General features: G+C 44.2%; 1 protein-coding gene across 3 annotated transcripts in view; it reads right to left on the reverse strand.

The window, feature by feature from the left end:
* Positions 1-13,833, reverse strand: part of ATP10D (ATPase phospholipid transporting 10D (putative)) — a 74,948-nt gene that overhangs the window by 6,920 nt on the left and 54,195 nt on the right. For all 3 annotated transcript variants that reach the window (XM_080682738.1, XM_080682737.1, XM_080682739.1), the window contains exons 17-21: positions 12,730-12,806; positions 11,574-11,699; positions 10,118-10,318; positions 3,726-3,806; positions 2,423-2,527 (exon numbers count right to left, since the gene is read on the reverse strand). In XM_080682738.1, coding sequence (XP_080538864.1) covers positions 2,423-2,527; positions 3,726-3,806; positions 10,118-10,318; positions 11,574-11,699; positions 12,730-12,806 — 590 coding nt within the window. The remainder of the gene's footprint in view (positions 1-2,422; positions 2,528-3,725; positions 3,807-10,117; positions 10,319-11,573; positions 11,700-12,729; positions 12,807-13,833) is intronic.

A 13,833-nucleotide genomic window follows, 5' to 3' on the forward strand; every position in this document is an offset into this window, starting at 1 on the left:
AGATACTTTTAATAACTTTTCTATTTGCTCAGGTTAGCCAGAGCAGATTGCCATTGCTCATTACCAGTGAACTCACTTTTTGTGTTAGATCCTTCAGGACACTCATAAATGTCAGAATTTATGACACTGCCCTAGGCAGTAACCAAAAGTACCTACATAATTGCTTAATGATGAACTTAAACAGATAAAACAATGTCAAATATTTTAGTTCTACAATTCCCTTTATTCTCCTCACCTGGTAATTATTAACCTTTTACTATACTTGAGGCTTATAAGTAGGTTATAAGCAAAGTGAGGGATTCCCAAAATGCTCAGCCCACTTTAGAAATCATGACATACACTTCTAATAATAGCTCATGTAACATTTTAAACTATAACCTCACTCAACTACTTCCTGTTTGAAATACATCACTATCAGGATGGTAAACAGACCCCAAACACTGGTTAATCATATAATCATTCATTTACCCATTCAAACATTTTTGCACATACTGTGTGCCAGTCTTCTCATAGATAATAATGGAATACAGTGGTGAAAAAAATAAATATGAATAGGGCCCTCAAAGAGATGATAATGTAATGCGGAAGAGAAACATCAATCAGGTAATCACATAATTAAATGAAGAATTATAAGTTATCATTAGAGCTATGAATAAAACAAGAGGATGATATGAGAAAACTGGATGGCTAGGGAGAGGCTCTTGGCAGAGTAGCATTTTTGCTGAGACCTCAAATAACATAGGAGCTGGGTGAAGAACAGGGATCCAAGGGGAACAAGGACTACTCCCATCAGAAGATGTGGTAAATGCTGTGGCTCTGATGTGGTAATGAGCTCAATGTATCTGAGAAACTGAGAGAGAGAGACAGTGTGGTTCCAGCCCACAAATAAGTGGAAATGAGGTTGGAGAGAGAAGTAGAGGCATCACTGCATAAAGTCTCACAGGCCACCTTAGGACTTTTATATTTTACTAGAGGCCCGGTGCACAAAATTCATGCATGGAAGGGGGGTTCCCTCAGCCCGGCCTGCACCCTCTCCAACCCGGGACCCCTTGGGGGATGTCCAACTGCAGGGATCAGGCCTAAACCAGCAGTCGGACATCCCTCTCACAATCCGGGACCCCTGGCTCCTAACCACTCGCCTGTCTGCATGCCTGATAGCCCCTAACCACCTCTGCCTACTGGCTTAATCGTCCCCCTAACTGCTCCCCTGCCAGCCTGATGGCCCCTAACTGCCCTCCCCTGCTGACCTGATGGCCCCTAACTGCCCTCCCCTGCCAGCCTGATTGCCCCTAACTGCCCGCCCCTGCCAGTCTAATCACCCCTAACTGCCCTTCCCTGTTGGCTGGATCACCCCTAACTGCTCTCCCCTGCTGGCCGGATTGCCCTTAACAGCCCTTTCCTGCTGGCCTGCTGGCCCCTAACTGCCATCCCCTGCCGGCCTGATGGCCCCTAACTGCTCTCCCGTGCCAGCCTCATCACCCCTAACTGCCCTCCCCTGCCGGCCTGATTGCCCCCGTGGCTTTGTCCAGAAGATGTCTGGTCTAATTAGCATACTACCCTTTTATTAGTATAGATTACAAGTACATTGGGAAGCCGCTGAAGGATTTCCACCAAAGGACAGCAAAAAGGTAGGATTTATGTCTCCACGGATGATTCTGGTTGTTTTGTAGAGAAGGGCTAGAGAGGTCAAGGGCAGAGGTGGGAAGATTAAGGAGGCTGTACAATAATCCAGGATGAGATGACAGTGAGTTTGACTACAGCAGAGACGATGCCAATGGAGATGAGTGAGCAGCATATTAATCACAGAGGTAGTTTATGCTCCTGAAGTGGGTGGGAAGGTTTGCAATAAAGCTCCCCTTGTCTGAATCCCACACTTTGGTTTTGCTGCAGAGAGCCACCTTGCAACCATTTTGATGAAAAGACTTAATTTTACCATTAACTCAGCAACTAAGTTTAAAAAAGACCCAGATTTAAGCAAATGATAGAAATTCTGAGGGAGAAAAATACATTTATTTTGTATTATGAGAAAAGCATAAAATCATCTCTTACTAACTAGAGTCAGTATACCAGAATTATAGCATAACACCTCTTTTTATTTGGGTTGAAAGGCATCAGCTTGGTCTTCAAGAATGCTGGCCATAGAAGGATAATTGTTGCTCCACCTGACACCCCTCCATGAACCCTCCACTGTGGACACCACCAAGGGCACCAGGCAGGTGTGTTCCCCTTTCCTGGCTGCATCATGGCACCAAACAATCAACAATCAACAAGCTGTGTATCACCTTTCTTCCATGGGACATCACTCTTTCCATTACCACTTGTCTTCCAGGCATGAAGGGCTCCGCAGGGCCACTGCTAATAGAAGACATTCTCCCAAGCACAACGAGTTCCAGGCTACTTCGGAAGCAGAAAAGCCACTCACCAAACTCTTGCTTTCAATGACCAGATGAAGAAGAATGATGAACAGAGCAGCTGTGTTCAGGGGGTTTCCAAACGTAAAGATGTCAATGTCTGAGCCCTGGTAGGTCTGCAAAGAGAGGACAACAGGAGGTGATCTCGGAGAGTCATGCACACTCCGTGGTGTGAGCATCATCACTTTATTCCATAGCTCAGCCAAGCACGGAGTCCCTTTTCCAATATTCCTAATAACTGGTCATTTAGGATAAACTTGGACATTTCTAGAAGAGAGGCTGGCTCTCTCTCAGACAGGCTATCTAATCTGTGAAATTTTCAGTTGGAATTTCTCTTTATTCTGAATCATAACCCATCTTCCTGAAAACTTCTACTCATACTTCCTGCTCTTTAAGGTGTGGAGAAATATCAAATATGTTCTATTTAACAGAGCTGCAAATCTTGAAATAGCAATTGTGGCTAACTGAATTTATATCTCTGGTAATTAAATATCCTCTCCTCTTCTACATATATGTTTTTGACTCCTTAAATTATTCCCCATATGACACAATTTTATGATCTTTTAAAATTCCAGTTACTCTTTTCTGAACACACTTCAGATTGCCTTATCTATATTGCTCTTGAAATGCAGTTTATCCAGGATGTTGTACCTGGGAAAAGTCAAGTCATTTTATTGAACAAAGAACTAAAGAATAGAAATTGTTAACTTAGAGACTATCATCTTTTTCTACCATACTTTTAACACCATCCATGATCAAACTAATGTTTTCTCCCAGGGATGGGTGTGTGGATGAGTGGCTATATCATGCTGCTCTTTGCTTGGTGTTGGCCTAACTTTTTAAATTAATTTGTACACATTCTTTTCTTAGTAACATTTCTTCCATTCTTTACCTGTAAAACAGGTTTTTTATTTTTGGGAAAACTGCTTATAAGAGCTTAAATTTAATACTCTTAATGTCATCCTGGTAGAATTAGCCCACACTCACTAAAAATAGATTTTATATTCTGGCTTTTCCTCTCCGATTTTGGTTCATTCAGTTATATTGCCAGGCTTTCAATTTTATTTAAATCATTGAAAAAAATTATCAAGCCGTACAGAACCAAAAAGAGACCTAAGAGGACTTACCTAGGTACTTCTTTCCAAATTTAATCCATTATCTAAAATCTATTTTTTTGGGGGGGGGGTAATAATTTAGTCAGTTAATAATCAACTTGATTCTATGAGCATTCTGCCCTAATATACCCAGCCACAGAGTACAAAGAAACATCATCAATTCATTCATAACAAACCCTCTGAGTGGACACGGACTCACATAGTAAGGCACAAAGAAGCAGACCAGGCTTTGATAAAAGGCATCCAACAAGGTGATCCAGAAGGTGAGGGGTAAGTATGCCTGAGAATGAAACAGATATCAGGGAGGGAGAAAGATTAATAAGGGCCAAGCAGAGTTAAGGAACAATACAAGCTAGTACTTATTTTTGCTTCTCTGGGAGAAACCTCTCTTCCTACATTTGTTCACTCAAAAAACAGGTGGGATTTGTAAATAGTGGTGGAAGAATATGGGCAGATATTGAATAAGTTCACAGGTGAAAAAACCCTTGAAGGAACTCTTTAACTTGTATTGCTTTAGTCATTGCATCAAACATAAAGCTACCTCAAATAGGGAGAGTGATACTAACTTCCCATTTCCTATTGATCAGAAAATGCTGTTTCAAAAACTCCAAATTTATCTGCTTCTCTCTATCTCTACTACACTCTTCATTCTAATTCACCATCAAATCTATAAGTGACTGGATAGCCAACTATCTAGCCTCTTTGCCTCCTCTCCTACTCTAATCCAATCTTTTTATAGCAGCCAGATGTTTTTAAAAACTATAAATTAGATCATAACATCTCCCAAACTAATCAAAGTGACCTTCTCCAATCACCTCACTGCATTTCCAATACAATCTAAGCTCCTTCCCATGGTCTATAAGCTCCTGCATGATCTGCCCACTGGAGTCGCTGCTCTCCAGGGTCACCCCTACAGTTCTTATCCTCATTCCCACGCTCCCACCACACAAACTTCATTCTGTTCCTCAAACATATCAAATCCATTGTTTTCTGAGTCTTCACCGGTGCTATTTTCTCTACCAGAAATCCTTTGTCCTGGACCTCCCACATGACCAGTTCTTCACTATTCATATCCTACCTCAAGTATCACTTCCTCAGAGAGGCATTCCAGACCGGTCTAAAAGCAATGCCCACTCGATCATTTGCTACCATGGCATCCTTAGAAGTCTCTTATCACTATAAAAAATAATCTTATTTGTTTACATAGTGATTTTCTGGTCCTCTCAACAGAATGCAAGTTCTGTAGCGTGGGATTTTGATTCTTTTATTCAAATGTTTAAAACAGTACCTGGCACAGAGCAAGTACTTCACAAATATTTGTTGGAGTAATATACTACTCTTATGTAACTTATCATGTGCTTATTACCAAAAGCTTATAGAAAGAAACAGAAAGATCAAGTAGAGACACTAGTCACAAGTGATTGAAAACAGGTTTCAGTTAAGAGCCAACTTGGATTGAATGGTAATGTGTGTGCAGAAGGATTCTGAAGCTGCATTCAGACCCAGTGGGAAGGGTAGTACGTTAGAGTTTATCAGTGATATCTGCCACAGACAAAAATGGCATGACATGTAGCATATCCCTGAGCTAGCCTTCTATTTTGTTAACATATCCTTAGTTTTATTACCTTCCAAATGCAAAAAAGAGGCTAAAATCTCCTTGAAAATATCTAATTGTCTCCTGAAGCTTTATAAATGTACAAATTCTCCATATACTTCCTTCCACTCTTCAAAAGACTACACTTGCAATTTTTATATCTATCCTTTTTTATCTCTTTGTCCTTTGGAAAATCAAACAATGAAGACTCATTTTTTCCAGCCTACTTTTCCCTGTACCTTCTTTTACTATTTCCTTATTGGAAATGATGGAATCTTTGACCTGCCTTCCTTCAACCAAATGTCCATAAAATCTAAGTAGAAGCACAATCAAATGGTGAGAGAGAACACAGAAGAGTCAAAGGGTCAACCAAAATGCCACAGGACAAGAGAGACAATTTGGGAATAAGTTAAAATACAACTTCGTGCTTCTGGGGAAACAGAGGTTGTTCAAAAAACTTAGAGCAAAAAGTAAAAAAAAAAATTAATAATAATAATAATTTATCTACATTCCTGTGAGTAAGGGGACTAAAGAAAGTAGAGAGAGAAGGGTCAAGGGTAAGATAAATGGGAGGCTGAAGGAAATAACTCATGAGATCTCCTGGAAACTGAAAGGCAAAATCTGGACATGAAGTTAAAGCCAGAAAGGAAGGCTGTGAGGGTGATGAAAGATGGGTAGAGACAACCACTTCTTGGAAGGGAAGCCTTTGACTGCAGCCTCCCAGACCCATCTCCTTCTCAGGAGAGAGATTCTATAACCCTGGAGAGTATATTTCATGACAATGGAGATAGGAAATGACCCCAGCATAAAATAGAATTTATTTGGAGGCCAAGTTCAAAGAAAGAACAACTCTTCTGGAAGGTAAAGGCAATGAAGTCAATTACTTTTTATCAGTAGCCACATGCTGGAATCTGCCTATTATCCTATCTAATAAAAGAGTAATATGCAAATTGACTGTCACACCAAGACACAAGATGGCTGCCCCCATGTGGTCAAAGATGGCTGCCCCCATGTGGACACAAGATGGCCACCACAAGATGGCCAGCAGGGGAGGGCAGTTGTGGGAAATTAGGGTTGACCAGGCCAGCAGAAGAGGGCAATTGTGGATGATCAGGCCTGCAGTGAAGAGCAGTTGGGGGGGACCCAGGCCTGCAGGGGAGGGCAGTTGGGGGGGACCAGGCATGCAGGGTAGGGCAGTTGGGAGGGACCAGGCCTGCAGGGGAGGGTAGTTGTAGGCAATCAGGCCAGCAGGGAGGGCAGTTAGGGGTGACCAGGCCAGCAGAGGAGGGCAGTTGGGAGAGACCAGGTCAGCAGGGGAGGGCAGTTCGGGGGGACCAGGCCTGCAGAGGAGGGCAGTTTGGGGGGACAAGGCCTGCAGGGGAGGACAGTTGGAGGGGACCCAGGCCTGCAGGGAGGGCAGTTTGTGGGGACAAGGCCTGCAGGGGAGGGCAGTTGGGAGCCAGCAGTCCTGGATTGTGAGAGGGATGTCCGACCGCCCGTTTAGGCCCAATCCCAGTGGGATCCCAGTGGGATTGGGCCTAAATGGGTGGTTGGACATTCCTCAAGGGGCCCCAGATTGGAGAGGGTGCAGGCTGGGCTGAGGGACACCCTCCCCCATGCAGGAATTTTGTGCACTGGGCCTCTAATCCTATCTAATAAAAGAGCAATATGCAAATTGACCATCACTCCAACACACAATATGGCTGCCCCCATGTGGTCAAAGATGGCTGCCCCCATGTGGACACAAGATGGCCACCACAAGATGGCCAGCATGGGAGGGCTGTTGGGAGGGACCAGGCCTGCAAGGGAGGGCAGTTGGGGGCGATCAAGCCTGCAGGGGAGGGCAGTTAGGGGTGACCAGGCCGGCAGAGGAGGGAAGTTGGGGGCGACAGGGCCTGCAGGGAAGGGCAGTTGGGGGGGACCAGGCCTGCAGGGGAGGGCAGTTAGGGGTGACCAGGCCTGCAGGAAAGGGCAGTTAGGGGCAAAAAGGCTGGCAGGGGAGCAGTTATCCATCAATCAGGCTGGCAGGGAAGTGGTTAGGGCAGGGGTGGACAAACTTTTTGACTCGAGGGCCACAATGGGTTCTTAAACTGGACTGGAGGGCCAGAACAAAAGCATGGATGGAGTGTTTGTGTGAACTAATATAAATTCAAAGTAAAGGAGCGGAGGGGAGAGCAAGAGAACCGGATAGAACAGCCGGATCTGGCCCGCGGGCCGTAGTTTGCCCACGGCTGGGTTAGGGGGTGATTAGGCTGGCAGGCAGAAGCGGTTAGGGGCAATCAGGAAGGCAGGCAGGTAAGCAGTTGGGAGCTAGCAGTCCTGGATTGTGAGAGGGATGTCTGACTGCCCAGTTAGGCCCGATTCCAGTAGGATCGGGCCTAAACGGGCAGTCGGACATCCCTCGAGGGGTCCCAGATTGGAGAGGGTGCAGGCTGGGCTGAGGGACACACACCCACCTCCCCCCGTCTCCCCCCCCGTGCACGAATTTCATGCACCGGGCCTCTAGTGTATTATAAAACTGGCTGGCTCAGTAGAACAATGTGTGCAAAGGATTGATAACAGGGTTCAACAACAGGAAACAATAACCTCAACTCTTCCAGGAATAAGGACAAACTATAATCTTCAGCTTGTACAAATGGGCTTTTAAAACACCAGCTATAAACATTCTGAAGGGCCCTCCCTTGCCTCTCATTCTCCAGTGGACCTGGAATTTAACTTAGGCCTGGGTAGAGGACAGCCTTTATTAATATCAACCACACATTCCTGCATCCTGGCTTTGACCTTTAAGTCAGATTGGACTCATTTAGGAAAACCCCAAGTCGCTATTTGATCTGCATGGATAACATTAAAGGATTATAAGGATTTCTTCTCAGAAAGCGGAATGTGTGACTGCTCCTCTGTGATGACTCCTACACATAACCTATGGGCATTAAATTACTCTCCCACCTGGAAAGGCAGTTCAAGCCAGAATAAAGTTGGACTAATGAAAATTAACACACCATTTTAAATATAGGGTTTCCTCAAATTTCTGGTTAATTTGGGGGGTTAAAATATAACAATATTGAGAGCTAGAACTTTTACACATACGATCTTACTTAATTCTCACACCATCTCTATAAGGAAACTGAAGGGCAGGCAAGTTAAGTAACCTTCAAAGGTCACACACCACAGAAACAGAATTTAAACTCAGGCTAACAGAACCCATACTTTCTAACGTGCTGATCTGTGTCACCATTTCAAGAACAGCAACAGAAGGTCAACGTACAGATTTCATGTGGTGGGTCTCAGTCCTGGCCGTCCAATCCTTCCACGGAAAACCCTTCTTCCCAAACCTGACCATGTGGTCAGCCCTAATGAGGAAAGATCCATGACCCAGGCCTAGTCAATGAGAAAACATTCTCGCCACAGTGATAAAACACAGGCAAAGGCCTGGGACTCCACCTTGGCCAGTGAGTGATAACATAACTATAAATGAGGACATTTACAGTTGCTTTAAGAATAACAGTGTTCTGTTACCATTACACCTGGATTTCGCAACTATATGAGACAATTAATTTCCCTTTCTCAGTAAGCCAATTTGAACTGTTTTTTTTTTACTTGCAAATGAAACAGTCTTCACTAACAGAATCCTCTTCTCAGGATTAGAATATCTGACTAGACCAGCCGTGGGCAAACTACAGCCTGCGGGCCGGATCCGGCTGTTCTATCCGGTTCTCTTGCTCTCCCCTCCGCTCCTTTACTTTGAATTTATATTAGTTCACACAAACACTCCATCCATGCTTTTGTTCCGGCCCTCCAGTCCAGTTTAAGAACCCATTGTGGCCCTCGAGTCAAAAAGTTTGCCCACCCCTGGACTAGACTGATCCCCCTCAGCAGGTGTCTTTAGGTTACTGGTCCACTCGGTTCCTGTGATCCTGACAATGCCCTTGCGAGAGCACTTTGCATTTCTGGCACTAAATACCATGGTGTTTGTGTTGGGGGAAACCCAGAGACTAAAGATAGCATCAGTGTTCTTTCTGCAGCAAAGCATTAAGGGTAGGCACCATGGGCTCAGGAGCCGGGGTTCGCCTGCACCGCATGCCAGCCCTGGGACCTGGGCAGATACTTCAGGCACCGCCCTGTGCCTGGATTTCCTCACCTACAATGGAGATAACGATAGCATCTATATTGTAGGGTCGTTGTGAGGATCAGATTTATGTATGCTAGGCACTTAAAACAGGGCCTGGCATGTAGGAGGCATGACATAAATGCTCGTAAGTGCAATCTAAGGTTGGTTGTTATTAATTTTGTGAAAGATGGATTAGAAAGAAAAGAGTTTTGTGACAGCTAACTCAATCGGCAATTGTAATATTCTAAGAGACAACGGGGCGGTGAGGGAAGGGTGGGAAGGGAGACAGGTGTAAGTGATATGTCACCGGTAGACGGGTAGGACTGAAACATCAATAAAGTGGAGGCGGGGCACGGTTTTAGGGTGAGGGGCCATTAAGATCGCTCTCCAGGTTTGTGTGACAGTAGACCCTGGAGGGTTTAACTTTGGCTTTGGAACGAGATTGAGAAGGGGTCTGGCACGGGCTCTGCCATTTTCTAACTGTGACGTTTTTGGAAAAATTACGTAACCCCATTGAGGTTCAGATTCTTCCTCTTCGAATGGGAACACCACCAGGTTCTCTCTCAGAGTGTTTTGTGAGATAAATGAGACAGGGATGTTTAGTGGTTCGCACAGTAAAGGGCAGAGTGGAGTTTAGTAAATGCCAGATATCATTAGCTATAAGGCCTAAACCCTGGATTTGCTCTCTGCTAAGCACTTATGATCTTTCATAATTTTACCTCTGTTCACCTCAGAAGTGAATAATTTAATATCTGCTGTTAGCAGAGATCTGAAATAACCAGATGATTCGAATAGTTTTAAGTAGTTCTGCATGTACCACAATATTGGAGCTGGGCTGCTTGAAAAACGCCAACTCTGACAACGGATGTGCACTGGTCTAAGCGCCTACCTCTGATTCCTGGCCACTCTTGTACAGTTCAGGCAGCTGCGCGAGGGTCTCCGCAGATACGTCTTTCTCCAAAACACCATAGAGGACGGGAGGGGCAGATGTGAAAAGGAGGTTGAAGAAGATCAAAACCCAATAGTCAGTCATGGATGTTCCTGAAAACCCACAGAAGAACTGGTACCAGAAAAGGAGGTTCACATAGGCCTAGGAACACAAAGAGGAACATGGGCATCTTAGAAACAGCAATGCAAGTGGGACTACACATCCACACACCACCATTCCCACCTGTGATCGCAACCTCAGGCAGTTTCCTTACTTACAAAAGGAAGACCACATCTTACCGTGCAGCCTTTATGGGGGGGAGGGGGGCAGGGGAGGAGGGGAGGGAGCAAATGCTTTATTAAATTCAAACACACACACACCAGATATGTCACTGGTAGACGGGTACGTACTGTGTGGTGCTGGCACAGTTCTAAGAGCTTTACAAAGAATTCATTTAATCATCATAACCACTTGGGAATTATTCTTGTCCCTATCTTACAGATGAGGAAACTGAGGCACGGAGGGACTAAGGAACTTGCCCAAAGTTACCCGGCTAGTAAGTGGCAGAGCCGGTATTCGACTTCATATAATTTGGCTCTGGATGAAGAGAACCCAATCCCGTGCCTGGTACATACCAGGCACACAACTCATGTTCATTCTCCTGCTTTTCGGGTTCAAAATCATTTTTTAGTGATGAAATGGAACAGTGCCAACAGGATGGCCAACCATCCAGTTTGCTTAGGACTGAGGCATTTTCCGGGAGATGGGACTTTTGCTACCCAAACTGGGACATTCCCAGGGCGGTCAGTCACCCTGGAGGCTAGGGGCATATGCTCTGCATGGTTTCCTCCTGTTATTTGAGTTTATCTCAAATAAACTAAGTCCATGATGGCCCAAATACATTTTAGAGGCTTGCTAGAGAATTCTCACATTGAAAATGCCTGCCAGCTATGGGATAAGGCATCATACTGGGTTTTCATCTGTATCTTCAATGGATCACAAGGAACATCAATTTGGGGACAGCAGCTATTTTTTGGGAGCTCCTGTAAAATGGAAGCAAACCTTTTCATTCGCTACTGACAGGTGGTATTAAACATTTCATAATCCTGCCTGTCGCAACCTTTATAGGGAAGGTCAAAAATTGGATTTTAAATGAACCAGACAGGGCTTAATTGAATTTAAACGCACAGGGAATAGAACATGTTAGCGGGTGGACAAGCCTAGCAATTGGCTGTCAGCAGCTGAAACAAAGCACATTCCAGATTATTTCCATTAAGACAGCAGGGGTGTTCCTGGCGGCCCCCAACACATCAGTAAGTGAAGTGAGCTTCGTGTGGGGCACTTCCTTTTTACCCCGTAAGCAAGCAGGATTGAAAGGTGGGAGGGGGAAAGGGACAAATCCTCTGGAGCTACATACCACGTTCTTGTAGAAGAAATAGAGAATCATGTTGGACAGTCGTGTATAACACCAGTGCCCGTGGACAAGAAGGAGCTTGCTGAGATGTTTAAACTGAGAAATGGCAAAGTCACTGGCCATCACGGCCTGCGGAGGCAATGAAGAGAGAACCACCCTGAGCAATCAAACATGTCAGAGCAGACCCACCCTGGCAGCCTCACCACCACAGGCTCATCAGTCAAATGTGTGGTTGAAACCTTACATGCAGACCAAAAACAACCATCCAAAAAACAAAGGAAAGCCCAAACAAAACCAAAAAACACCATAAACAAACAAACAACTCCAAACAAACAAGGCCCTTACAGAAGCCTTAACAGGTTGCCTGAAGTTACGACTCAGCTTTCCGATATGGTCGAATGAAACACGACTTCTCCTTGGTCACTACTCATGATGTAACTTCAGCAAGTGAACTTTCCCTACAAAGCAGCAGCTCCCTTAGCAAGAACTGTATGAATTACGTGTGCATTCACTTCTCCTCAATGAGGAGGATATCAAAATTGGAGTCACAATTTTATGTAACTTTGTATGTGTCAGGCAAAGAGACACTTGAATTTCTAACCTTTTGTACAGATGTCGTAATTTACAATTTTGGGGAAAACCTAAGTCTCACGCCCTATCTTCCTCTCACAACTGTGTGGTGCTGGCACAGTTTGCTCCATACACAAAAAACAGTCTTTTGGATAAGACTCTATCTGAATTATGTGCCTAAAACACTATCCGACACATAGGCACCCATGCATGCATCCTAATGGGACACTCCCATTCTCTCCTTTTCTCTCTTTTTCCTCTCTCTTTAGGATCTTTAGTTCTTTTATTCAAATCCTTAGTAGTCTTTTTTCAGTTGCAAAAGTCACATTATTGCATAATATGTATACATAGTTACGATCTAGGTTAGTTATATTTTTTAAACTGAACAGGTAAACCACGGAGCTAAAATTACACAGGAAAAAACCATCATGCCCAGTAAATAATCAATGAATAAATGGATAAACTTCCTGTTTCCCACTCCTGAGCTAACCAGAGAGCCTCATTCTACCACAGATATTTTACCATAAAGAACGCTGCCTTGGGTGGGCAGGTCAAGTTCATAGAATTTGGGTGCACAGCATCCACTCACCTGCATGCCTTCTTGACCTGAGATCCCTATCCCAATGTCTGCGACTTGTATCATGCTAACGTCATTGGCACCATCACCTTTAGGGGCAGAAGAAAAGGCGAGAAACATGTGAGGAGTAAAGAAATGATGCCAACTTTGCAAATCAATATTGACCACTCAAGCAAACAGACACATCCTTCAAAGTTTACCCCATTTCTCCAAGATACCTGGATGCTAGTTAAGCAGAAATTAAAGGTGGCACCCAAATACCATCAGGATGAATTCCAAATTCAATTCTGCCTTAAAATCCTTCATGCTATGGCACCTTTCTGGACTGATCTCTCCTTTCTCTTTGTCACCCACTCTACTTTCAATTTTCCAGGTATATAACCTGCTTCTTTCAGCCACTGCACATGCTGTTTTTCTATTCTTACAACACTGTCCTCATCAACCCCACCCCACCTTGCTGGGTTTCAACTGCTCTTGATTTCAGTTTAGATGCTACTTCCTCTGAGAGATCCGTCTCATATTCCCTTTAGATCAGATGCCCCTTCCTTAGGCTCTGCCACCACCCTGTGTATCTCTATTATACCCATCACATGATATTGTGCTTGCTATAGATCTCTTGGTCTCCCCAACACACTGGAAGCTTCTTAAGCAGAGCTACTGCCTTTCTGTGGGTAATGAATATTTATTGTTCCCAACTACCCACCAACCATTCACTTGCTTTCTGGTAATAGTATCCTGATTTTCATTGGGAACTATGAATCTATATGGTTTGTTAATACAAACCCAAACCCCAAGAGTTAGAATGGACAACTGACCCAAGCTTGGACAGTTAGCATTATGTGTTATTGGATTCAGTGATTGGTTCAGATAAGGTCACATGATATAATTGACATGTCCAGAACTTAATTGATGTAACTGACATGTCCGGGGGTTCTAGCCTCAGGAATACCTGGATCCAGCTTGACCAATTCATTCATTGATATGTTCATTCAATAAAACAGTTGAACAAAGTCCCACCCTAATCGTGATGCTTGACTCTAGAAACTTAAGAAGTGCTATCTTTTCATTAAGGCTGTTAATAGGATAGGAGGTAAACCTGGAAATTTTGGGTGGCTA

Source organism: Plecotus auritus, assembly GCF_963455305.1.
Source record: "Plecotus auritus genome assembly, chromosome: 1".
NCBI lineage: Eukaryota > Metazoa > Chordata > Mammalia > Chiroptera > Vespertilionidae > Plecotus > Plecotus auritus.